The sequence below is a fragment of the Asterias amurensis genome, chromosome 2, assembly GCF_032118995.1.
Source record: "Asterias amurensis chromosome 2, ASM3211899v1".
NCBI lineage: Eukaryota > Metazoa > Echinodermata > Asteroidea > Forcipulatida > Asteriidae > Asterias > Asterias amurensis.
Window position 1 is genome coordinate 11231265 of NC_092649.1, and position 27292 is coordinate 11258556.

Below are 27292 nucleotides of genomic sequence, written 5' to 3' on the forward strand. Positions count from 1 at the left end.
ATAAAAAACTTACGAGTCTCAAAGAGTTCTTACTATTTGTTTGTAAAATTGAACTATATCAAAATCTAACAAAATAATTATTGCCAAACCGGTCTTCAAATCCTTTACTAAAACGAAAACATAAGATTTGTTTAGGCCGGATCATAGGAAAGCTGATACGTTTTAGGTGATGTGTCTTTCAAACTCTCATCAGCCACCTCATCATGGTCTAATGCAAAATTTAAGAAGAAGAAATAGCTAAATAAATTAAATTTATCAAGTACATTAAATATTATTGGAGGAAAAGGTAGTCAGTTCATAAGATACACATTTCGCACGACAGAAATAAAAAATCTTACCAGAAGATAAGAAAGTTGAACAAGTATTTCACATCATTTAATATTGATAAGTGAATTTCTTTATAGCGCACAATTCACTTACGAGTGAGGCGCCTGGAACCCGACAATGCAAATCAAATCTCACTCTATATTAATGACAAAGAGCTTAAATTTATTATATATATATCTGAAATTTATGGGATTTTTTTTTAACCAAATCATCTTAAACTCAAGAGCTGTGTGTGCTACAAATCGAAGTTTCGATCATTGATGATCTTCATTAACATCCAAAGTTCAAGTTCTCAAACCAGTCTTTTATAACAAGAGCATATTGAATATTGGAAAGCTGTATCCGTTAAACTCAGAAAACTTTGTGATTTATTGTTTGAAAAAGGGGCGTACTTACCAGAGTTGGAAATGTGTATTTAGTCAAGGTCCTTTTCTTCGAGAAAGTCGGCAAACTTTACTGAAAAGATATCGGTATAAAGAGATGGTCAAGTTTTGCGCGTGGGCGGCCATTGTGATGACAACATTATAAACGTTCTGTGAAAGTTGCCCCCCCCCCCCCCCAAAAAAAAAAAAAAAAAACCAAAAAAAAACAACAGTGAAGTCTGTTTCCCCCAATCCTTGCATTATAAACTCCAAGATTCAAAGGCAGTGGACACTATTGGTAATTGTCTAAGACAAACCTTCACAGTTGGTGTATCTCAACATATGCATAAAATAACAAACCAGTGAAAAATTAAGCTCAATCCGCCAACGAACTTGCAAGATAACAATGAAAGAAAAACCAACCCTGTCACACGAAGTTGTTTGCGTTTATATGGTTGATTTCGATCCCTCAAATTCTAAATCTGAGGTCTCGAAATTAAACTCGTGGAAAATTACTTCTTTCTCGAAAAATATGGCACTTCAGAGGGAGCCATTTCTCACAATGTTTGATCAACAGCTCCCCATTACTTGTTACCAAGTAAGGTTTTATTTTGAAAATTATTTTAAGTGATATACCAATAGTGTCCACTGACTTAAAGATAGTAAGAGCAATCATTGGTGTTGGACCCTGCTATTGGATTGACGCCACTAGACGACCAGTCATATTATCAGAGTAAACTACGCTCTCCTGTACAATAGCACCCACCAATCGGGTCACAGTTCCAGTTTTGATCAAGGATTGTTATCTTTACAAATAAAAATTTTTCATCCTAGACCGTTAATTCATGTAGTGATTGACCTTGTGGCCTAAATCTTGTTTTATGAAGGGCAGCCAAACACTATTTGAATTCATGCTGGATTGCAAGTGGGTCGGGTTGACCCTTTGATGTAACGTAGGCCATGGGATATAACGTGAAGTGATGGTTAACCCTTGCATTACATGTACAGATGGACAAGGAATAATATGAAACATGGCTTATTTCTTACACGTTGAAAGTGTAATTTAAGCAACAGGAGACTAGTTTAGCTATATAAAAACCCGCTATGGTTGAACAAATTGCTCATATTATGTTCTACCAACACAAAAATATTGTAAAGAAGGCTTTGCAGTATTGGTGTACCAAGAATTACCTAAAACAATGGACGACAAGCAAAACAAAGGTCCAATTCGGAAGCATATAGCCACCAAATGAATTCAAATTTTGTTCTCTCTATAAGTTATCGTGTAAGTGCACAATAAGTCTAAACTTATTGAGTACGTACATGATAACTCATTGTGTACGTACACGTTAACTTTGAGAGACATTTTTATTCATGTGGCGGGTAAAACGCTTCCGTAGCCAATGCTTACTTTTAGTTTCCATAATAATTACCTTTCTCGGTACGTTTTTCATCCAAGTCTTCCTGGAGTAAACTTCGAGCGCTCTCTGATGATCAATACAACAAACCAGAATAACGTTAGTAACATGTTGGTAAGTCATGACCAAGGAGGTTATCGTCTGCCTTTGTGCACAGCCACAACTGTGGGTACACATATTGTCAGTGACCATTTATGAACACCAGTTTGAAAATCATTGTATTTTTATAGTTGTATCAATGCAATTGCGGTGTCAATGGTGAATAGACAGTGCTTGGAGCTGTTGAATACATCTGCAAAGAGTAACTCAATATTTATACATCTTTTTGTTGTCTTTGTATCAACAAAAAGTGTACCCACGATTTTATAGTTGTGGCTATAATTCAATTGAATTATGCAAAACACTCTCGCAATGGTCTAAAGTCATCTAATAATTTTACCTTTTATGATAATTTATGACGTCATGTGACGTTTACTCACCGTAAGCAAGTTTGTGTGCAATGGCTCTTATCAAATGTCGCTCAAGCTCTTCCTGATCTTTAATATGAACAGATATAAAGCGTCATCAAAATTAGTTTCAGTTTATCCGCCTGCTTTCATTTTTTATTCAATGGTAATAGCTGAATAAGTTAAGATTCACAAGTCAAGTGTTTACCAAAAACGGGGAAAATGGGGCCTATAGGCCTACAGTGCAATTTTTGTGTTGCCCTTATCTGAAGGAAACCTGACAGGTATTCATTTTAATTCGAACTGTTTTTGAAACGGGGGAACTTAGACTCTCTTGGTTCATTTTCTGAGACTCGATGATAGGCCAAGAAGACTTTCACTTAAAAAAAAACCGAATACTGTGTAGTATACGAAAATGAACTGAATTTTGTACATGTAAATTGTTTCAATTCTCTAATAAGTACACAAAGAAACGTGTTATATAACAAAAGCTCTTATTGAATATTAGATACTACTAATTTCACATCAAAAATGATATTACTAAAAGTTATTCAAATAATTATCATGTCTTACAAGTTTGGCAAACCACTGCAGCTCCAATCTCGCAGAACTCATAACCCGCTGCCTGTATTTCGTCGCACTGCGCGAGTGAATCCTCGTCCCCATCACACATGTATCCCGGGAAAATCTGGCACATCGACAGGCCGAAGTCGTGGGTGTTCCCGACGCGCTGGACCCCACTGTAGCCAAGCTGTCTGCAGACAACCTGGGCGATGTTCTCGTTCCAGGTTTCATTACAAAGCGTGTACCATTCCAGCCCGTGGTAGATTTCCACGCGTCCCTCGTTCCGACTTTCCCCATCTCGCAATCGAAGAAGAACACCATGCCCCTCTAAATTATAATTAAAATAAATTAATAAATAATGTATTTGCGCCTCAATCAAATCAGTGTTGTTTTGCACTGTGTGAGTTTTTTGTGCGAGACCTCAGTTTTAAAATGATAATGAAAAATGGCAAGAAAAAACACACGTTTTTTATTGAATGCTTTGAGATATTATTTTAGTGAGAAATACCTTTTTCTAAATCTCAAAAACCACGATACTTCTGAGGGAGCCGTTTTCGGTAACCAAGTAAGCTTTGTATGTAAGTACCAATACTGTCCAGTAGTGCCTTAAATAGTAAGTTGCGTTAAAAAGAGCCTTCTTACCGATACCTGCGTCGACACTAACGACTGCTAATCCCAAGCATGCTAGAGTCATTAGCTGGATACACTTCATTATGTATCGAAGAGTAGTGCGTGAGGGAAGAAAGAACTTGTCTGAATGATGTCAGTTCGTCTTGGGTTACACTTATGTAAGTACCAAGCTGGGCTGTACATCAGACGTCACACTCCGAATTGTGATAACACGAGATACCGGCCTTTAAAAGCTGAGATTTTCCTGTCAGATTGACCTTCAACCTTACATGTACATGTACATGCCATAGTACTACTAACAACACAAATGTTGTTCTTAATTTCCTTTTGTAAATAATGCTCTTATGGTGTGCGGATGGAACAAACAGATCCCTCGGACTCCATTGTTATTTTTTTTTTGTGAAAGACCCATACACAGACACCCCCTTACGCTCTCACAGCAGTATCATCAGAGAATTTTCAAATCAGAGCGATGCGTTCATTGCAAGTTAGTATCCAATTAAATTGAAGGGTTTGTAAGACCGGTGTCGCATGCAACTATGTCCTCTATGCAATAATATCCCGATGACGTTTTTGCATATGCAATGTTGTCCGCCGGACGGTTTTGCATATGCAATCGTGTCCGCCCGAACGCTGCTGCATAAAGCAGCTGTGTCCGCCCGGACACATTTACATATGCAGTTGTGTCCGGCCCGTGCAAAACCGTCCTTGCAGTATTAAACGCCCTTGGTCGACGGAGAACACGTTAACCATTGTTTTACGTTGGGTATTCGAGGCTATCATAAAATACGTGAATATTCTTGCTGCATATACGTAGGTTCAGTGCATGCACGCTCTCTTACGCGCGCACATATATGTACATATACAGTCATGTACATGTACATGTCCACCGGACGGTTTTTGCATAGACACGATTGCATATGCAAAAGTGTCCGGAGCGGACAGTATTGCATGGCTGGACACAATTGCACCCGACACCGGTGCATGTCTTTATCCAAGACAAGGTACCAGTCTATACAAGGTAGTGTCAAGTCTCCCAATCAAACCAATGTCGTTTCCTCTAAGTGGGTGGGGCATGGCTTTCTTCATGAGCAGTGTCAAATTCCTTAGCGTGGGATAGTTCGATATACTCCCCCACCTACCTAAACATACCATGCTATCATTTAATTGAGCTAGCACCTCTATCTATTGAATGTCATTGTGAGAAACACACATATCAATATAGGCGCTTTGTTGATTTAGTTTACCATGATATTATGCACCACGACGGCCATTGTGTTTACATGTACAGACCAGGGGCAAGAAAACAACACTTGAATGCTGCTATATGGCAACATTTATAATTTGACGTTCTGACGTCTGACGTCATACTTCGAGGCTCGTGAATAACAATAAAGACGGGTTACCAGTCTAAACCCGGGCTTTCAAATATAGGTGTCTCGCCACAAGATCAGTTTTAACGTAACTTTCCTCTCAAGGTCAATCAGAAAATATTTGTTAACAATTTTCTGCTTATCAGAAATGAGGATACCATTCATAAACTGTACATGTGACATGGTAGTTTTGGTTGGAAACCAGATACTAAGCATTCGTTTGTTGTGATTTTAGCTACATGTTGTGCTTAAAGGAACACGTTGCCTTTGGATCGGACGAGTTGGTCTATTAAAAGCGTTTGAAACCGTTTGTTATGAAATGCATATGGTTAGAAAGATGTTTTAAAAGTAGAATACAATGATCCACACAAGTATCACCTTCACGGTTTTCCTTTTACGTCGCGAACTATCACGGTCGGCCATTTATGGGAGTCAAAATTTTGACTCTCATAAATGGCCGACCGTGTCAGTCGACAGGGTAAAAAGAAAACCACGCAATTTCGAGGCAAATGTTTGTAGATCATTGTATTCTACTTTAATTTACAATATCTTTCTAACCATGTACATTTTACAACAAACGGTTACAGAACGATTTTCAAAGACCAACTCGACCGATCCAAGGCAACGTGTTTCTTTAAGCATGCTCTTTTAAAATTGGGCCCAGTGCCCAGTTCCATAGACTCGCTCCACGCCCCAAAATTTGTGACTGGTATCCTGCTCATTCCTGCTAAGCAGAAATATGTCAAGAAATATTTTTTACTCTAGGGCCCTATTGCAGAGTGGTTTATCGCCCATCATGTACATGTACATGTGTGTGCATACTCCTCATTACCGGACTGAATATCAGATGAATTAGTTTTACTTGGTCTATTTTATGGTTATGTTCTTTTGTTCTTCGTTGATGTGTCATTTTACAGATTACAGGCCTAAATTTTGTTGAGGGATCCGAAGTGTACAAAATATTAAAATTAAATTTAATTAGAAAACAAACGCATCATGTTTAAACAAGTTTTTAATCTGCATTACCCCTAAAATAAATTAGCACTAACAAAGGAAGCACTTTGCTGCGGCCGCTAAGTAACATTAAATGAATACTTGAGACGGATTTAAGACAAATTTTAAAACCTTTTCTCATCTCATCCAATCATACCCAAAACCTTTATTAAACACATATTATACCGTAATAAGTTATAAAAAATATAAGCATGATGAATGCTAATTTGGAAGTACATGTGTTATCATTGTGTTGCAGGCTTTTAAACAAATTTTATTTAAATGATTTATAGTTAATTTCAGGAAAAATTTTCATTAACAGAGTTCATGATTACTCAAGAAAAGACCTAAATACAAAAGCTATCACCAGCCATAAAAAAAATGTTCGATGTCAAAACAAATAATTTGAAAGTCATCCGTGCACCAAGTTATCATCACACCTGCAAAAAAACAAAAACAAAACGAAAAAAATTAAACTTAATTTGATATCAAAGTGTTTTCCAGCAACTCAAAGTGTAAACAATTGTATTTCCATACAAGTTCTTTTTAAACGTAAACTAGAACCGGTACATTAAACATAGTTTTAATAGCAATGTATGGTGAAATTTGAATTAGTATTATTTCCAAGTTTGTACATATCCTCTTGTGGGGGGTGTGTTTGGTCTTGTTATTCAATATTGCCTGGGCTTTCTGTCGCTAGTGGCTTTCCCTGCTAGGGTTCTTGTCTTTTGTTTTGTTCCAAGTGTAGTATGCACCACCCCCACTTAAAGGAACACGTTGCCTTGGATCGGACGAGTTGGTCAAAACAAAAGCGTTTGTAACCGTTTTTTATAAAATGCATATGGTTGGAAAGATGTTATAAAAGTAGAATACAATGATCCACACAAGTTTGCCTCGAAATTGCGTGGTTTTTCTTTCTACTGTGCGAACTAACATGGTCGGCCATTTATGGGAGTCAAAATTTTGACCCCCATAAATGGCCGACGTGTTAGTCGACGAAGTAAAAGGAAAACCACGCAATTTCGAGGCATGTTTGTGTGGATCATTGTATTCTACTTTTACAACATCTTTCTACCCATATGCATTTTATAAAAAACGGTTACAAACGCTTTTCAAAGACCAACTCGACCGATCCAAGGCAACGTGTTCCTTTAAGGTTGTTTCCTACAGTTCATGTATCTGCCCGCGGTCAGGCCAGGTTTTTTAGAACTTTGCAAAGTGTTTCTACAAGTTTGTATTCTTCTTAAAACTGTTGTATTGCTTGTTATTTCTTGTAAATCTTTGATGTGCAACTTTTTAATGTGATTTTTCATGTTTGCTGGCAAACAAAATGAAATGAAATGAAAAGAAATTTGTTACACATGAAATCTTACCGTTTGTCTTAATGTCCGACATTCATAGACGATTTGGCGACTTGCTACCTAAGCCTCTGCAACAAAAAATAATGCGATAAATAAAATAAAAATGTACAAAACAAAAAAACATGGCAACAATGTTTTCAAGAATAACACCATCCGTTATTTTAATTATAATAAGCATACTGCAAAAAAGAAAAACATGATGTTAAAATTGACAACAATGGGTGTTGTTACATATGGACACCGGTGAGATAGTTTTAAAAAAAACATTGCGGTGTTAAACTAGCATAATTTTAATTTCATTTTCAGAAATTGTTGTTATTTTAACACCCTGTGACGTAATTTGGATTCCTTTTTGGTATCTAATGTGACAACCATGCTGTCAATTGAACATCCCAGTTTAAGACTATACTCTTTGTATTGTGTTTCCTTTGTCGTTTTTGTTCATTGTCTTTTACATCGAAACCTGTCTCAATGCCTCACCTGCCATCTTCTCCTCAAGCTTTCTGATTAGCTCGTCCCTCAAGCTTTCAATAGCTACAAGAACAAATATAAAAAGCTAATCAAGACAACAAAGATTACAAGTATAACGAAAACACAGAGATACAAAAATAACACAGAAAATAAGATGACAATATTATTACAAAGATGGCAAATATAACAAGATAAACAGTATTAACAAAGATTAATGCAAAGCTATAAAACAGATACATGTAACAAGTTTCCAAGATAAAGAAGAAAGCTAGATAACACAGATGACAAAGGTGACAAATATAACAGGATAACAAAATATAACAAGGATTAAAAAAATAACTAAGATAGCAAGAATAAAAAGAGAAAAAAATATTACAAAGATAACAACGATAACAAGATTACCCCCCCCCCAAAAAAAAAAAATAAATAAATAAATAAATAACAAGATAGCAAAGATGATATACATGTATAATTTGTGTCCTTATTCGGGACATGTATAACAAAGCCTATGACATTATAATCACAATCACAGAATTCAGTAAATAAAGAATAGCAATGAGAGAAGACAGTAAGGGCAGGGCAAAAAAAAATATAACCTGAGAAATTAAAATCGAACTGCTAAAGAGAGAAATCGCAGATGACAAAAGATAACAAAAATAGCAAGATATATAACAAAGAGATTTGATAAATTAGTAGTATAGCAGTATGAAATACGGGGTATTGATAAGCAGGGAGAAAACACATGACAACAATTTTCAAAATTATAATTCAAGTCTCAAATAAGTTAAACTATAATATTGGGGGCAGAGTCGAAGAAGGCGCAACCCAAACATTACACACACTCTGTTCACGTATATATGATGAAGGCTTCTTGCAACATTCAGTGTGTCTCGGTTTCCTCAGCATCAGGGGAAAATCAAATTGAAATGTTAACACATTATATCAATTTCGCATAAATATATGCTATCCCAAAAGGATAGACCCAAAAGGTGTGTATAGATGTATACAGACGTGTTATTTTATGTGTTTATTGTACAGGGCTGATACTTCACGGAGGCAACGGAGGTAATTGCCTCCGTTGCCCCTTGCCATTGCCTTGGTGCCTTTTCAAAAACGAAGCATACAGGCCTGTGTGTGTATATAGGAAAAGTTTAAATAAAATTTGGTTTGTGTGGCCGACTAAATACATTATGTTTGACTATAAAACAATACTTACTCTGTTCACGCTTCTCAGCATCCTCGTTTTCTAAGTGCTCCTCAGCTGAGGGATTAAACAAATCAATTTTAGTTCATCACGGATGCTGATCTCATTGTTTGAAGGCAATGCTTTTAAAAGATGGTTTTGTTTTGTTATACATGTAATTTGTTTTATTATTACTATTATTTTTTTAATTATTCTTAAAACGCTTTTAGAAAACGTATAACCAAAGAATATTTATAATTAGAAATACTTTAACAACGATTTGTGTTTACTTAACCCTTCGAGGAAGCACGTTATGTCCAGTGTAGCTAATGCGTGTATGTATCGGAACAAGCTGTCTCTCAGCAAATCCACTATACATACATGTACATGTATTTGGTGTTGACCGAAATTTGGTTTGTGTGACCGACTTTACCCAAGGTTGGTGAGTTTAACTATTAATCATATTGTCATCTTACCTTGGGCACGTTTCTCAGCAGCTTCTTCCTCGAGGAACACCCTGCGCTCCTCAGTTTCGCGTTCTTCAGCTTCCTCAGCTAAAGGAAGAAACCAAAAATCAACTTTTACTCATCATTGATGCTGATAATATAGACCTCATTTTCTCACAACTTCGAAGACCAATTGAGCTCAAACTTTCACAGGTTTGTTATTTTATGCATAGGTTGAGATCCACCAAGTGAGCAGACTGGTCTTTGACAATTACCAAAGGTGTCCAGTGTCTTTAATCCTATGAGGTAGCACGTTACGCCTATTTAGAACTGTATTTGGTGACGACCGAAGTTTGGTTTGTGTGACCATGTAGGTAGAAATAGATGACCGACTTAACCCAAGGTTGGCAAGTTTGACTAAAAAGATATTACCATCTTACCTTGTGCACGTTTCTCAGCAGCTTCTTCCTCAAGGAACATCCTGCGCTCCTCGGTTTCGCGTTCGTCATCTTCCTCAGCTGAAGGAAGAAACAACAAATCAATTTTTACTCACAATGGATTCTGATATTAGATAGACTTCGATGTGTGATGAAAATGCCTATAAGAACGTTTATATATATTTATTTTTGAAATATGTACAGTAATAAGAAACACTTTGACAAAGTATCGTGTATACTAGACACAATTGGTAATTACTTGAATTCGAGAAGGAAAAAAAAAATCAGTTTGAAGAGTGCGAAATAACTTATTAGCTTGTAAAGACTATCTGGTAATAAAGTACGTGATAAGTTTCTATTACCAAATTTGAAATGCACTGACATGGTTTGAGTTTGTTATTATTAAAGCTTGTTTAGGTTATTGGAAGGGAAGGGAGCTTTGGGTGAATTTTACTAACCTTGAGCACGTTTCTCTGCAGCTTCCTGCTCCAGGAACTCTGTGCGCTCCTCCTCAGTTTCCTCTCCCTCGGCTAAAGGGAAAACAATATTTCAGTTTTAACAGAGTTCAATGGTTTTGAACATCGTGAACTCACTTCCCATCAAACCGAGAAAGGAGACTTCCTATCACACTTTCAAGAATGATTCAAAATCCATCTTTTCTAATCAGCTGTTTCTCCTTCGGTCTATTTTGTTTAATAAGTTTCTAAATGCTGTAGCTTAGTCAGGGTTTCTGAGCCAGGAGTGGCATAGACCAATAATAGTGTGTATAGAAGGCAATCCCCCATCTATGAAGTACAATGATTGTTGTTCATTATCAAATTCAAATTGCACTGACAGGATTTTAGTTTGGATAACTTTTATGACAAAGCAGTATTATTTAGAATATTATTTTATTCACCTGCCATCAGTTTTTCCTCTAGGGCCTTGATAAGTTCCTCCTTAAGATCTGCATGCCAAGAAAGGATGAAAAAACAGTGAAAATAAACAAGTCTTTTGAACAAGATTTGGAAGCTTGACCCATTGAGTTAACATCAGTAGTTATACGAACCGTTGTAGCGTTTGGCAGTTCCCTCCTTTTCAATGAAGGTTCCCTCGTCTAAAAAAAAAAAAAAAAAAAAATGATACATGAAGTACCAACAAGTTGTTTTTTTCCAATTATAAGCATGGCTATTTTTTATATGAAGAGAAATCTATCCCTGTTTGTGAAAATTAAATTTCAAGCACTTTGTTAAACAACATCAGTTTAAATATGAAGAATAATAATAGGAGACTTTTGAGACGCTAGCGGCAGCAGACAAAATTGTCATTTTGGGGGCTCTGATGAGCGTGTGCGCGCATGCTCAGGACAGCGCGCATTGGTCTGCGAATTGAAAGTCAAATCGGTTGCGCATGTTTTTTTCATACAAAAATGGGACACAACACTTGATAAATACAACGAGCAACCAAAACATTTTACTTACTCTGAGCACGTTTCTCAGCAGCTTCTTCCTCTAGGAACACCCTGCGTGCTTCTTGTTCTTCAGCTAAAAGAGTAAACAAAATATCAGTTTAATTAGAGTGTCAAATAATTGTCAACATTGTAAATTAGTCTTTGAAACCTTAAGATAAGGCCTAAGAGGCACATATCCTCTTATTATTTTTCAATAAAAGCCATTACAAAACACCATGCACAACTTATTTGGATTTCGTTTTGCGAACCCCCGGAACAAGTTTATTCAACTTAAAGGAATGGTTTGCACGTTCAAGTGTTTTAAAAGGCCATTTGGTAGATAGAAAAAACTACCAATTACATGATGTGTTAGTTTGCTGGTCTAAAAGTATGTCTCGAAAAGAATGAGAGACTTTTGGGACGCTTGGTGGCAGCAGACTTACCAGGTAAAATCCATTGTTCTCGGTAATGTGCGCATGTTCAGAACTACGTAAACAATGGAAATTTACCTGGTAAGTCTGCTGCCACCTAGCGTTCCCAAGTCTCCCATTGATTTATGTTAATAGTGTCGTTTAAATTTCGTTTCGCGACCGACTTTACCCAAGGTTGGTGAGTTTAACTATTAATGATATTATCATCTTACCTTGGGCACGCTTCTCAGCAGCTTCTTCCTCGAGGAACAACCTGCGCTCCTCAGTTTCGCGTTCTTCAGCTTCCTCAGCTGAAGGAAGAAACCACAAAAATCAACTTTTACTCATCATGGATTCCGTTATAAGAATAGACCTATGCACTATGTGAAGGCAATGCCTATATAACGAATGTTTTTTATTTTGCAAACCTGTAACTGGAAAAACTGACAAAATAGTTCATTCAACGTCAGTTATTTTGAAATGGTTCATTTATTGTGTATTAAAAACTCGTATGAATTGATATCAACTAATTGCATCATGTGGTGTTTTGCTGCTCAACTACTATAAGTGTGATTTTGAAGAAAGTAATTTGTATAGTATCGCAACAATTTGTATATTATATACATGTACATGTAAATTTGTATTGTTCATTGTTCATGGTAAGTGCCATAGGACAACAAAAGTTACGTCATAGGAATGCGATATAGATTCTTATGAAAGATAACACATCCTCGGTTAATCAAAAATAGGCCAAGAGCCGGACCTATATCGTGGTATATAGTCTTAATTTGCGACGTCCGCTTTCGTTTCTATCGCTTGTTAGGTTATTGAAAAGAAGGAATCTTGTGTGATTTTTCGGTTTATACTAACCCTGAGCTCGTTTCTCAGCAGCTTCTTGCTCTAGGAACTCTCTGCGCTCCTCAGTTTCCTCTCCTTCGGCTGAAAGAAGAAATTTATTTCGGTTTGAGTAACGTGAACATTGCAAATTAATTTCACAGAGATAGACCCCTGTGTGCAGAAAGCCTAACCCAATTATGTTATTGTTTATTATCCAATTCAAAATGCACTGACAGAGGGCTTGAGTTTGGAATAGTTTTATAACAAAGTTTGTTCAGGAAAATGGAAGCGAAAAGCCGTTTATTTAAATTTATGTTTCTTTAATTCACCTGTCATCAGTTTATCCTCAAGAGCCTTGATAAGTTCCTCCTTAAGATCTACATTGCCAAGAAAGGATGAAGAAACAAATAATGAAAAAAGAATAGTATTTTGAACACGATTGTTTTAGACAATGTAATTAGTCTTAAAGGTAGTGGAAACAATTGGTTATTGAGCACAAAACCTTACTTGGTAACGAGTAATGGGGAGAGGTTGATAGTATAAACTATTGTGAGAAACTGCTCCCTACGTAAAGAAAGAAGTAATATTCCACGAACTTGATTTCGAGACCTTAGAATTAGATTTTGAGGTCTCTAAATCAAGCATCTGAAAGCACACAACTTCGTGTGACAAGGGTGGTTTTTCCTCATTATTATCTCGCAACTTCGACGACCAACTGAGCTAAAGTTTTCAGCTCAAGGTTTGCTATTTTGTGCATATGTTGAGAGAAGACCGATAAGAAACCAATTAACCCCTAAGAACATTACTTTTTTTCTTGTCAAGGTTTTTTCGGAACATTTTATAGTATTTGCTTCTTTAAAAAAAATAGATACAACCATTGTCCATATAACGATGTTTGTAAGGTTATAAAGCCGCGTATAATGTGTTAGTCCTCATCACACACAAAATGTTAAAACCTTATCAATGTTGGTAACTCATTCGTGGGAATCACCAAAACGTTAAATCGATTAACTTTCATTAGAGTGTGAATACATGAATGTGAAGACACAATTGAGTTATAGGCAGTTATACGAACCGTTGAAGCGTTTGGCAGTTCCCTCTTCTTCACGGAAGGTTCCCTCGTCTAAAATAAAACCAAAATTTTTCAAAATTTATCAAGATAACAAAAGGTTGCGATGTTTTGTTTAAAATTTCAAGCTACCCAATATTGGTAATTTCTAGGAACACCCTGCGTGCTTCGTGTTCTTCAGCTAAAGGAATGAACAAAATATCAGTTTCAAGAGAGTAAAACTTTGTGAAAACTTTAAATTAGTTGTTGTCTACCTTAAAGCCATTGGACCCTTTCGGTACAGAAAAAAAAAAAAAAGTTCACAGATTTACAAATAATTTACAGGGTTTACAGAAGGTAATGGTGAAAGACTTCTCTTGAAATATTAGTCCATGAAATGCTTTACTTTTTGAGAAAACGGTAAAACAATATAAATTCTCGTTAACGAGAATTACGGATTTGTTATAAACACATGTCATGACACGGCGAAACGCGCGAAAACAGGAGTAAGTTTTCCCGTTATTTTCTCCCGACTCCGATGTCCGATTGAGCCTAGATTTCCACAGGTTTGTTATTTGATATAGAAGATGTGATACACGAAGTGTGGGCCTTGGACAATACTGTTTACCGAAAGGGTCCAATGGCTTTAAAGGCAGTGGACACTATTGGTAATTACTCAAAATAATTATCACCATAAAACCTTTCTTGATTACGAGTAATGGGGAGATGTTGATGGTATAAAACATTGTGAGAAAATAAACAGCTCCCTCTAGAGTGACGTAGTTTTGAGAAGAGTAATTTTCCACGAATTTGATATCGAGACCTCAGATTTAGAACTTGAGGTCTCGAAATCAACCATCTAAACGCAAACAACTTCGTGTGCCAAGGTTGGTTTTTCTTTCATTGTTATCTCGCAACTTTGATGACCGATTGAGCTCAAATTTGCACAGGTTTATTATTTTATGCATATGTTGAGATACAACAACTATGAAGACTAGTCTTTGACAATTACCAATAGTGTCCACTGTCTTTAAGATTATGAGGCACTTCTCACAGAGGAGAGTTTGAAGATGAGCGCTAGAGGTTCAGCAAAGGAAGAGCAGATTTCATACCATTATAAACTATATCATCAAAACCGCAGCTATAACAGCTTCATAGCTTTACTGATTTATTGCGTTATTGACAATTAGAAAAGGAAAAAGCCATTAAGGTTTATGCATGTGATTGCATCTTGGAAAATGCACACGAGAGGTTGGTCAACAATGATAGCAAAGAAGCTGGGAAAACATGATCTTGTGACACAAACGAATTTGTAAAGCTTTCGTGAAGCAAGCAATCCTTGCATTTACCCAGAATGGCATTTATTTATTTATTTCACGCCACATCTTTGAAAAGTTTCCTTGAAGATGATAAAGCTTATCAGCATGCTATTTCTTTTTAGCTGAACGTCTTGTGGCAGTGAGCTGATTACGGAAGATCTTGTAAAACCGCTAATCGTTCTCGGGGGGGGGGCTTCCTCAGGTAACAACGATTAAGTTTATTTTCAACTAGACAGGAATTCACCAAATAGGATCCATGGTTGATTTTTGATGGAGATCACAATTATGTTTGTAACAAGAGGGAGTAAACAGAAAATAACTGTAAGCAAAGTTGTCCTCTCGAGCTTCATAAACCTCATTCAAATCACCGTCATTAGCTCACGCATGAAATAATGACTAGAATTGCTATTTATGTCCCTAGTAATAGTTGGAAAAGGAATGACATGATTCGGGAAGCAAGGAAGCGTTCACGGAAACAGCCTGCATGGAAGCAAGCATTCAGGGAAACAATTATCCAGGGAAGCAAGTATTCTGGGCCCAATTTCATGGCTCTGCTTACCGCCGAATTTTACGCTTACGATCACGATTCCCTGCTTACGTGCAAGCGCCGAATTTCTGCGCTAGCCTTGTAAGCATAGAATGCCTAGTAACGTGGAGTACGCACGCGCAGAAGCCAAAGTTCGCTGCTAACCCGTGAAATACGCTTGCCGTAAGCATATAATTCCCTGCTTCCGTAAGCGCCGATAGTGTGCTTACGGTAAGCAGAGCCATGAAATTTGGCCCTGGAGGCAAGCATTCTTGAAGCAAGCATTCAGGGAGCACCTTTCGGGGAAGCAAGCATTCATTGAAGCAAGCACCTTTCGGGGAAGCAAGCATTCAGGGAAGCAATCATTCGGGGAAACAATTATCCACGGAAGCAAGCATTCATTGAAGCAAGCATTCGGAGAAGCAAGCATTCAGTCAGGAAAGCAAGCTTGTAGCAGCACGTTGGATGTATAACTTCAAGGAAATTACCACGATGTGCCCGTTTCTCACTGCTATCTGGGTAGGGTCGAGCACGTTTCTCACTGCTATCTGGGTAGGGTCGAGCACGTTTCTCACTGCTATCTGGGTAGGGTCGAGCACGTTTCTCACTGCTATCTGGGTAGGGTCGAGCACGTTTCTCACTACTATCTGGGTAGGGTCGAGCACGTTTCTCACTGCTATCTGGGTAGGGTCGAGCACGTTTCTCACTACTATCTGGGTAGGGTCGAGCACGTTTCTCACTACTGTCTGGGTAGGGTCGAGCACGTTTCTCACTACTATCTGGGTAGGGTCGAGCACGTTTCTCGCTACTATCCGGGTAGGGTCGAGCACGTTTCTCACTACTATCTGGGTAGGGTCGAGCACGTTTCTCACTGCTATCTGGGTAGGGTCGAGCACGTTTCTCACTACTATCTGGGTAGGGTCGAGCACGTTTCTCGCTACTGTCTGGGTAGGGTCGAGCACGTTTCTCACTACTGTCTGGGTAGGGTCGAGCACGTTTCTCACTACTATCTGGGTAGGGTCGAGCACGTTTCTCACTACTGTCTGGGTAGGGTCGAGCACGTTTCTCACTACTGTCTGGGTAGGGTCGAGCACGTTTCTCACTACTATCTGGGTAGGGTCGAGCACGTTTCTCGCTACTATCGCTTGCTATGAAAGCAACATTATTTTTTATTCTACAGTCTGGATATGTATAGTGTTACAAGTCTCTTTACATTTAACCCCTTTTGTACTTCAAGAAGAAGAAGAGAAAAAAAATTACAAAACACATACACAACTTATTTATAAACATTTCGCAAACCCCCGGAATAACAACAGTTCATTCACCTTCACAGATTTTATGAACGTTCATAATGTGTTTTAAAAAGTCACATGGCGTATTGAAAAAAAGCCAATCAATTGCATGATGTGGTAATTTGCTGGTCTAAAAGTATGTTTCCCAAAGAGGTGATCTGAGTGTAAGATAAGTGTCGTCGAAGTTTTATTTTATTGATGTCCCACGGGGATAGATTTAAACAGTGTGATGAGCATTACAGTCGTGATGGTATTTCTTTATGTGTTTTTCTATTTTGTGCGCATTTACTAATAATTGAAAGGCTCTGACAAAGTTTGGTTTCCGTGACCGACTTTACCCAAGGTTGGCAATAAAACAAATTGCCATAATTACCAAACAAATAGCTTACCTTGAGCACGCTTCTCAGCAGCTTCTTCCTCAAGGAACACCCTGCGCTCCTCAGTTTCGCGTTCTTCAGCTTCTTCGGCTGAAGGAAGAAACAAAATCATTCAAAAGTGTAAAATAGGTGTGAACATTGTTAATTAATTTGTGCAACCATAGGATTCACTAAACTGACTTAAATGCATTTATAAAGCGCTTTAACACTCTTTCAAAGCGCTGTACAGCCAAGAAAAACATTAAAATGCAGACTCAAAAGCATGGGCAAAAATAGCAATATGGATTTCAAAATACACAACAGTTAAAAAAGAAGCAAAAGTTTAGTTCAAGATGCATTATTAGAAGCACATATCCTCTCAAAGAGGCGAAGTTAGAGATGTGTGCAAGAGGTCCAGCAATAGAAGAGAGAGCAGATTTCATAATAGTAGAACTAATACCATCAAAACTACAGCTATAATACCCTTCTTCATAACCTCACTGATTCTTAAGATTTCTTATGCGTTAGTGAGAGTTAAGAAAAGGGAAAAGTGGTATATGAAGTCTTGGTTTGCGACGGCCATTGTCGTAACGTTGTCGCCGAGTATTTGTTAATTGAAAAGAAGGAAGCTTGTGTGATTTGTTGATTTGTACTGACCTTGAGCACGTTTCTCAGCAGCTTCTTGCTCTAGGAACTCTCTGCGCTCCTCCTCAGTTTCAACTTCCTCGGCTGAAGAAAAAAAAGAAACACAAATTTCAGAATGAACAGAAACTAACTTCACAGAGTTACACTTCGCTTGTAAAGGCTATCCGATTATAAGGTGTTGTCTATAGGGTGGGGCACACCCAGCAGATGGAACGAACAGAGATGAGAATGAGGTTAGAGGTGTGCGCAAGAGTTCCAGCAATAGAAGAGAGAGCAGATTTCATAATAGTAGAACTAATACCATCAAAACTACAGCTATAATACCCTTATTCATAACCTCACTGATTCTTAAGATTTCTTATGCGTTAGTGAGAGTTAAGAAAAGGGAAAAGTGGTATATGTAGTCTTGGTTTGCGACAACCATTGTCGTAACGTTGTCGCCGAGTATTTGTTATTGAAAAGAAGGAAGCTTGTGTGATTTGTCGATTTGTACTAACCTTGAGCACGTTTCTCAGCAGCTTCCTGCTCTAGGAACTCTCTGCGCTCCTCCTCAGTTTCAACTTCCTCGGCTGAAAAAAAAAGAACACAAACAAATTTCAGAATGAACAGAAACTAACTTCACAGAGTCATACTTTAGCTTGTAAAGGCTATCCGATTATAAGGTGTTGTCTATAGGGTGGGGCACATCCAGCAGATGGAACGAACAGAGATGAGAATGATCAGGTGGATGTGTGGAGTGTCTCTGGCTGACAGGCTGTCAAGTGAGTGAGGAGCTGATGAGGAGGAGAGTTGGATTGGAAGGGGTCGGCACCGTATTGAGGAGGCACAGACGACGTGGTTTGGTCATACTGTGAAGAGGAGGGGGGTGACAAAAAGGTCAAGAGGCCAGTGTACCAACGTAATTGCGGATGGGCCCCCATCTGTTGGTCGACCGAGCAAGACGTGGCGTAGCTCCATGACAAACGACATGGAACTGCTTGGAGTCAACCTGAGGGACGCGACGGACAGGGCTAAGTGGAGGAGATCCATAGGGAGAAAACAAGCCAACCCACGACAAACTTGACAAAGGCCTTATAACCAACATGAATCGACAACGTTTAGGTTTGGCTTGGTTATTATCTAAGCTTAATTGTAGGTTATTTTAAATCAGGAATTCTTGGTGTTAATATTGACTGATACTAACCCTGAACTCGTTTCTCAGCAGCTTCTTGCTCTAGGAACTCACGCTCAGCTGTTTCGTCTCCCTCGGCTGAAGAAAAAAACAAATATTTCAGTTTGAACAGAGTAAAATAATTTTGAACATTGTGAATTAATTTCACCTACCCGCGAGTAAAAAAAAACCGCAATCATTGGATTGGAGCTATTAGTTTAAGAACAAGAAAAATCTTGAACAGTATAATGTCAATTTCTAAGTGGGATGAAGGGAAAAAACAAAAATCATTTGAAACTCATAACTCAAGCACTTATACATTAAACCCTTTTTTTCTCAAATTCGCATACCCCGAAATAACAAAAGTTCATCATAGACAAGGCTTCTCTGCACATTATGTGTTTTAAAAGCACATTAATTGGTATAATATGAGTTGATAAAAACGAATTGCATCCTTTTGGTTTGCTGGTCAACTTAGAATGTTTTCGGGAAAGGTAATTTGTAAAGGTGAATTGTTTGTTTGTTTGTAATAAAACATACATTTAACCCCTAACATACTTTGTATACTCATAATTTCGCTCCGGGTTTTGTTATATTTTATTTAACGAGTTGGTGAGCTTTTAACGTTTGTTTACCTCTTTTGTTTTTGCTGTTTAAGCATTTTTGGTTATTAATTAATCATACAGTACAATAGTTACCTAATTCCAATTCGGCCCTTAGAGCTTCCAGAAGTTCTTCTTTGTTGGCTCCTTGAAGCAAAATTAATAAGTACATATTTATTATTACTACAGCTCTAGTTTTTGAGAAAGGGGTCACTTCTAACTTACATATCAACATGACATCTGCAACTTCGATGACCAACATACTAATGAGTAATAATTTTCACAGATTTTTTTGTAAAGTGCCTTTAAGAAACCCCTTACGGGGCATGTGTTGCACATCGAGGGAAAATATCGAGCACAAAACTTAAACATTGGGGTTTATTTCTTGATAGGAATCTAGGTTCGGTTATGGGAAATTCTTAGCCAGCGTCACAATATTCAATGGACATTTATTGTTCATGTCGATAAAGCAAACAGTTGAAGAAAAAAATAACAATGAGTATAATAATGAAAGATGGATGCCAGAAAATAATTCAAAAGTAATACAGTAACGACATTTCAAACATAATAACTAGAGAAACAAACGTGCTAGTCAACATGCAGGGAAAACAAGTTAAGCATATTGCTTTTTATGAATTTCCCTGTAACAGGGACAGAAGCTCGAACACACTCACCAAGGCTCATGGCACTGGCCAGCCCAAAGCACACAGCAAAAAGTAGAACAACCTTCATCGTGAATAACTGCAGATTTCAATCGTCTGAAACGAAGCAGAACAAATCATTGAATGTTTTGTTTAAAAAAGAAAAGTTAAAGCTGCTGATTAATTTAGCTGGAGGTAAATCGTCTTAGTGGAATGTCTTCTTTGGTTGCATGGTCGGCTTAACGAATACAATAAGTCATTTTGAAGAATGAGGGACGCGACACCACATCACTAGGTTTGGAAAAATTTGTCCGTATTCATCCAAACCAAACTCATATAGCGTCCGTCATTCTCTCAAAAAGCCTGATTGATATATCTTGTCTGCTTTGCGATCACCTATTGCGGAAACTTAAAATACCAATGAAAAGATAGTATCCGCTCTATAGCTTTCTTTCATTTTCTCTTCCAAAAAGATAAGTCCGAAAACAGTATCTTGTCTGCTTGGATAGAGGTCAACGACCCCCCCACAACCCCCCCCCCCCCCCCCCCGCGAACCGTGTACCAGCTACTTCGGATAGCGCCCTCTTTTGAAAGGTCCTATGTTTAAAGGAACACTTTGCCTTGGATCGGTCGAGTTGGTCTTTGAAAAGCGTTCTGTAACCGTTTACTGTAAAATGTATATGGTTAGAAAGATATTGTAAAAGTAGAACACAATGATCTACACAAATATGCCTCGAAATTGCGTGGTTTTCTTTTTACCCTGTCGACTACCACGGTCGGCCATTTATGGGAGTCAAAATTTTGACTCCCATAAATGGCCGACCGTGATAGTTCGCGACGTAAAAGGAAAACCACGCAATTTCGAGTGATACTTGTGTGGATCATTATATTCTACTTTTAAAACATCTTTCTAACCATGTGCATTTCATAAAAAACGGTTTCAAATGCTTTTAATAGACCAACTCGTCCGATCCAAAGCATCGTGTTCCTTTAAATGTCCCATATTGGGAACAGAAACCTCCGGCGGACTGAGTTCAGAGGGACACTTAGAGTCCACAGAGTTGGAAACGCTGGGGGTACACTAAGCAAACAATCTCCCAAAACTGAAAAGATTGTTTAACAATTGCTTAAAAGTGTTGGTTATTATATTAAAGACGGGGAATGTTTATATTTTTTTGGTAAGTTTAGCTCAAAATCTCATAAAAATGCTAAAAAAAACTTCTAAACGTTGAAATGACGATTTGTTGTCATAAATATATGTATTTCTTTCTTTTTTCAATGGACTATGAGAGACTAGTTTAAATATTGTTTGCGTAATCTCAAGGAGCAATAACTTTTCTGCATTTCGTGCTGGTTGAAGCTCGTCGATCTGGTGCAACAGAAACCATGGGGTGTCAACATCGCTTTATCATAAAGACGACAGACAGTCTGTGACAGCTTAAAACCCCGCAAACAATTCACCGAATACCTTTGCCCAAAGTTTGTAAGGGAACAGTGCTGACGTGGCACTAGCTCTATTCACTGGCCAACTAATACACACGTTTGAAAAGCCCACATGTTTTCACTTCAATTGGCAGAAATCTTCTTTGGTAGAGAGTCTTCTATAACGAAGCCCATTTCAAAGAATCCGGGGCCCAATTTAAAAGAGTCAGTGTGGGCATAGAGTCCTTTTTCTATCATGTGAGTCACCTAAGCGGAATATGCATTAAAAATGTCCGCTCAGAAATGAGCATGAGTGCAGTTACTCAAATGATGCTGTTACGTAATAGTTTGGCTGGTAACCTTATCATGTAAGCGTTATTTTGTTGCGCTAAGTTACTTAAAGGCAGTGGATTTGTACGTAATAATAATAATAATAATAGTTCGTTTCTTTAACCATCTTAGCTTTCTGGGGAGTACAGCTTGTGCAACAAATATGCGCAACTCGGCTCAATCAACCATCTTTGTCCTCACATGTAACCATTTACCCCTGGGACACAAGTGTCACGACCGGGATTCGAACCCGTTGGTTGTTTGAATAACATACAACTAAAATACAATATTTTTCATACATATTAGGGCTGTAAAACTTAATGCTATTGTTAAAGGCAGTGGACACTATTGGTAATTGTCAAAGACTTGCCTTCACACAGTTGGTGTATCTCAACATATGCATAAAATAACAAACCTGTGAAAGTTTGAGCTCAATCGGTTATCGAACTTGCGAGATAAGAATGAAAGAAAAACCACCCTTGTCACACAAAGTTGTGTGCGTTGGGATGGTTGATTTCGAGACCTCAAGTTCTAAATCTGAGGTCTTGAAATCAATTTCGTGGAAAATTACTTCTTTCTCAAAAACTATGGCACTTCAGAGGGAGCCGTTTTTCATCAACAAAATGTTTTACATCATCAACCTCTCCCCATTACTCGTCACCAAGAAAGGTTTTATGCTAATAATTATTTTGAGTAATTACCAATAGTGTCCACTGCCTTTATAAAACAGGGCCCTGCAGCTGATATCACCAAACGCTATAGGATTATCCCTTCTCGAGTGAGGACGAACAATGAACACATTGCCTTGGATCGGTCGAGTTGGTCTTTAAAAAGCGTTTGGAACCGTTTGTAATTAAATGCATATCATTAGGAAGCTATTTTACAAGTAGAATATAATGATCCACACAAGTAAAATCACTCGAAATTGCACAATTTTTCCTCTGACACGGTCGGCCATTTTATGGAACCAAAATGTTGACTCCATAAAATGGCCGACCGCGTTTCTTCGCGACGTAAAAGGAAAACCTCGCAATATTGAGGCATGTTTGTGTGGATCGTTATAATATTATACTTTTAAATTATCAATCTGTTCCATTTCATTCATAACAAACGGTTTCAAATGCTTTTCAAAGACCAACTCGATCGATCCAAGGCAACGTGTTCCTTTAAAGCCATTGGACACTTTCGGTACAGAATTTTTTTTTTTTATTCAAAGATTTACAAATAACTTACAGGGTTTACAGAAGGTAATGGGGAAAACTTCTCTTGAAATATTATTCCATGAAATGCTTTACTTTTTGAGAAAACATGAAAACAATAGCAATTCTCGATATCGAGAATTACGGATTTATTTTCTACGGCGAAACGTGCGGAAACAAGTGTGGGGTTTCCCGTTAATTTCTCCCTACTCCTATGACCGATTGAGCCTAAATTTTCACATGTTTTTTATTTTATATAGAAGTTGTGATACACAAAGTGTGGGCCTTGGACATCACCGTTTACCGAAAGTGTCCAATGGTTTTAAGGTTTGCATGCTACAGTGGAGCTGCAGGGCTGAGACTCATCCTAAGTCCGAAGATTAATTCTAATTTTTTAGGAAGAGTTTTGTGAAAAAAATGTGAATTATTGTTTCGCTTGTGATCGAATGAAATAGTGGCCTTTTTTGTGCAAACTATTATATTTATTTCTTCTTCTTTTTTCTTTTTGATTGTTGCTACCTTTTTTCACCATCGTATTTTTATTTTTTTTCTTCCAAGTTGAGATTTTTCCTCATAATTTCCCATACGGTATTTAAAAATTCATAATCAAACGAGTTACACTTTATAATGAACCATCTTTCTTTCATTTTATATGTTTGAACAATTAATTGTATTAATTTAATCATTTATTAATTTGTTTTCTTAAATTATCTTCATTTTGCGGAGCTTTTAAAGTGGCACACGTGAAAAAATTGAATCGTGAACAAATCTTCGAACAACGATTTGTTTTCGTTCGAACGAAGATCTGTTCCCGAATTTGTTTTCACGTACACATGTCCCTTTAAAAGATCCCCACCGCTGACTTGTAGATTGAGTGTGATTTTAGAAAATGGATAGCCGATTTCGTTTGTGTCATTTGCAGACACCAAGAACTCATAAAGAATCGATTGGTGTGACGGTGTCTGGTGTGCCAGACCGAGGAAAAGCTTTGTGGAAAAAATTCTTTATTCTGCCGTAACATTTTTTCACATTTGAATAAAAAGTTAAATACTAATTTATTTCATATGCGATGAAAAAAGGGTGGATGGGATAAAGAATTTTCCCGAAGCCTTTTGTCAGGCTGCTCTTACTGTACACTATTGGTAATTGTCAAAGACCAGTAATTGTTAAAGACCAGTCTTCTCACGTGGTGTATCTCAACATATGCACAAAATAACAGCTGTAAAAATTTGACTTCTATTGGTCGTCGAAGTTGCGAGATAACTATGAAAGAAAAAAACACCCTTGTCACACGAAGTTGTGAGCTTTCAGATGCTTGATTTCGAAACCTCGAAATCTAAATTGGAGGTCTCAAAATCAAATTCGTGGAAATTACTTCTTTCTTAAAAAACTACGTCACTCCAAAGAGAGCCGTTTCTTACGATGTTTTATACTATCAGCCCCTCCCCATTACACGTTACCAAGAAAGGTTTCGTGCTAATAATGATAAGTTATTTTGAATAATTAACAACAGTGTCAACAATACGAAACATATGCAGAAGGCCTATGCCAATACCTCACTTTTCACTCATTAAAAACAAAAAGTGGTCCAAACATTCCTATTTGTTAATAATGAGTGAAACAGTGTATTCAGGATACGGGAACTTTTCCCCTCAATATTTAATTTACTAACAATAAGATATTCTCTTTTAAGAATAATATGATGTAAAATGTTGTGGTAGAAATATAAATATTTCTTTGTGTACTTTTTATGTGAACAAAATAATGTTGCTAAAACCCGTCGTGCAAACTATATACGCGTGTGTTCCATATGGCAAGGAAACTCTTGTGCATTCCACTCGGTGCTAGTTGTGAACGGGGTGTGGCTGATTGCCTGCTCGCATACTTCGATTTCTTGGATTTTTCCCATCCTTAAATTTATTTTATCGCCATGCATCAGCAGAAGGCGATGGGAAAAACAGCGGCCCAAAATATTGTATTTGCGATTAAAATGCATCAGAAAACGAACAATCAGTCGTGAGTTACTGTGTTGGAAACGGATGGAAACTTACCGAGTTAGATGCTCACCAGTCGACGTCTCGATGATCAGAATAAGAAAGTCAGATTGGTCACACCGTACCAATGAAGTCCACAAATCCTCACCTCACAAAAACCTTTAGAGACAAGATACGCTCTACTGGTTTACTCAAATTAGTATTCAGATATTCTGGGGACTATTGTGTGTTGGATAAAAACATGTAGGTAAATCTTGCTGCAGGCTCCATAGCGTGGAGGTTCTTCCTCCATAGGGAGACTACGAAACTCGAAATCAAGACCTCCATTCGAGAGAATACGCTCTATTGGTTTACTAAAGTCGGTATTCAGGTTTTCTGCGGACTATTTTGTTGGATAAAAAAACCACTGATCTCTATTATGCTGACATTATGATAGAAATCTATGATAAAACATGTAGGTCAATCTGCAGATGGGGAGACTTTACTAAACTCGAAATTCTGACCTCCCTTTTGAGAGAATAGCCCATATACGCTCTACAAACTTAAATTGGTATCCAGATTTCTCTGCGTTGGTAAAGAGATATTTGAAAAGTTGAATTAATGCTCCACAAAGGAAACTGAAATTGTGCGGTTTTCTATGAACTTTTAGAATCAACACGGTCCGCCACTTTGAAGACCAAAATTTTTGACCCCATAAAATGGCTGACCGCCAACCGGGCAAACTCAAAGTAAAAGGAAATCATTGCAGACACCCGCGCCGCGTGATGTGCTTGGCCGGGCTAAAAGTAAACTAATTTTTTTTAACTCGGCTTGTTTAACTCCTACTCCCTTTTAATGTTTTTTTTTTTTTTTTTTTTTTTTACAATAATATCCCACCCATTTGTCGAAACGGAATTTCCCACCCATTTGTCAAAACGAGGAAAGGCGATTTGATGGCGGACAAGGTTTGTGTCTTTCCAGAGTCTTCAACGTTTGTAGTGGTTTTTGTTTCAAGAATTTTAGGTGGGGTGTACGAATTTCGTTGTCTGTTTTGTGTTTGAACAATAGCAGTTTTGTGGCTATCATTTTCGCAAGTGAAACTATACGGCACTGGGCCTCACAGCATGGCTTTAGTGCAGGGTTTACATCATTTACATCGTGAAAATACAAACGAATAAACACCCCAACAAACAAACCAACAAACAAACAAACAAACAAACAAACCAACAAACAAACATTGGAGTAGTCATTCTGCACACAACACTGAAAAGTTTCCCGCCCACGCGCCAAATAGTGGCACACACGAAACGACATGTAAAGAGACCAAAACCTTCCGTCGGGGCCCTTGAACCCACGCTATTATTACTCCAAAATGGACGGTATTGTCTCGCATTGCTTGGGTGACAACCTTTATAATTTTGATTAATCAGACAAGTCGAGAGAAACCATTCATTTTAAAAACCTCCGACAGTCCATATATTAATATTAAAAGGTCCCTTGTTTACATACCAATCTAACTTTCCTTTTGGTGCAAATGACAGATAATAATTGTGACCAGGGCCACAATGAACAAAAGTGATCGCGAAATAAATAGAGTAAAGTTCTGTGGCTATGCGGTGGCTTTTGACAACTTGCTATTTTGCTCACAAACAAACTCAAATACCACGGCAGTGGACCTCCGATCCCCGCATTCTGGAAAATTGTTTTTGCAATGATGGGGCCTAAAACGAGCGTAATGACCTCGGGTCGCCATTGTGCATAGCTGAATACTCTTTCAGATCGTTTTAGTTCTCATTCTCCTTGGCTATGCGAGACTGTAGTAACAGTACAAAAGTTTCATGACTGAATGGAACAAAACGTATTGGAAACTATTCATTTTGCTCCCACAGTCAGCACAAAGTCCTATAGTGTCATCAATGGCGCTAGAGCATGGTTGGGGATTTAATCTAAATCTGTGTTTATTACGCTCATGTGAACTTAATTCGGTTGCGCCAATTTAGATCCAACCTGCTTGGAGCTCGACGCTTGTTGTGACCTTGCTTTCTTCTCGAAGACAAGAAGTCAAAATGTCGAGCAGTAGCCCTGGCATCAGGTGCATCCAC

General features: G+C 37.8%; 2 protein-coding genes across 4 annotated transcripts; both read right to left on the bottom strand.

The window, feature by feature from the left end:
- Nucleotides 1–70: 70 nt before the first annotated feature.
- Nucleotides 71–3860, bottom strand: LOC139934024 (neurotrypsin-like). 2 transcript variants are annotated; one of them, XM_071928296.1, is made up of 6 exons: nt 3760–3860; nt 3127–3444; nt 2587–2643; nt 2123–2176; nt 724–783; nt 71–208 (listed from the first exon to the last, which is right to left on the bottom strand). In XM_071928296.1, the coding sequence occupies exons 1-5, from the start codon at nt 3827–3829 to the stop codon at nt 743–745; spliced, it is 540 nt and encodes a 179-aa protein (XP_071784397.1). In that variant the 5' UTR covers nt 3830–3860; the 3' UTR covers nt 71–208; nt 724–742. The 2 variants fall into 2 exon arrangements, with proteins under 2 accessions (XP_071784397.1, XP_071784398.1); XM_071928297.1 differs by having other exon boundaries at nt 3766–3832.
- Nucleotides 3861–6246: 2386 nt separating this feature from the next.
- On the bottom strand, nt 6247–25375 carry LOC139954132 (uncharacterized). Of its 2 annotated transcripts, XM_071953804.1 has the most exons (21): nt 25269–25375; nt 20300–20383; nt 19722–19772; nt 19057–19122; nt 18371–18442; nt 17886–17957; nt 17262–17339; nt 13763–13810; nt 13017–13064; nt 12721–12789; nt 12084–12161; nt 11472–11534; nt 11060–11107; nt 10910–10957; nt 10470–10541; nt 10015–10092; nt 9605–9682; nt 9162–9206; nt 7955–8008; nt 7487–7542; nt 6247–6553 (listed from the first exon to the last, which is right to left on the bottom strand). In XM_071953804.1, exons 2-20 carry the CDS (start codon nt 20355–20357, stop codon nt 7535–7537), a joined length of 1134 nt encoding a protein of 377 aa, XP_071809905.1. In that variant the 5' UTR covers nt 20358–20383; nt 25269–25375; the 3' UTR covers nt 6247–6553; nt 7487–7534. The 2 variants fall into 2 exon arrangements, with proteins under 2 accessions (XP_071809905.1, XP_071809906.1); XM_071953805.1 differs by lacking the exon at nt 18371–18442.
- Nucleotides 25376–27292: the final 1917 nt, after the last annotated feature.

Excerpts from the sequence above, each read along its gene's own strand:
- LOC139934024 (XM_071928296.1), bottom strand. The coding sequence starts at position 3,829 with ATGAAGTGTATCCAGCTAATGACTCTAGCATGCTTGGGATTAGCAGTC. Across the intron at positions 2,177-2,586 it reads TGCACACAAACTTGCTTACG|AGAGCGCTCGAAGTTTACTC; the intron begins GTGAGTAAACGT and ends ATTGATCATCAG. Across the intron at positions 784-2,122 it reads TGAAAAACGTACCGAGAAAG|TAAAGTTTGCCGACTTTCTC; the intron begins GTAATTATTATG and ends ATATCTTTTCAG.
- LOC139954132 (XM_071953804.1), bottom strand. The coding sequence starts at position 20,357 with ATGAAGGTTGTTCTACTTTTTGCTGTGTGCTTTGGGCTGGCCAGTGCC. Across the intron at positions 10,093-10,469 it reads TGCAGAGAAACGTGCTCAAG|CTGAGGAAGATGACGAACGC; the intron begins GTTAGTAAAATT and ends TTCTTCCTTCAG. Across the intron at positions 8,009-9,161 it reads TGCTGAGAAGCGTGAACAGA|CTATTGAAAGCTTGAGGGAC; the intron begins GTAAGTATTGTT and ends TTGTTCTTGTAG.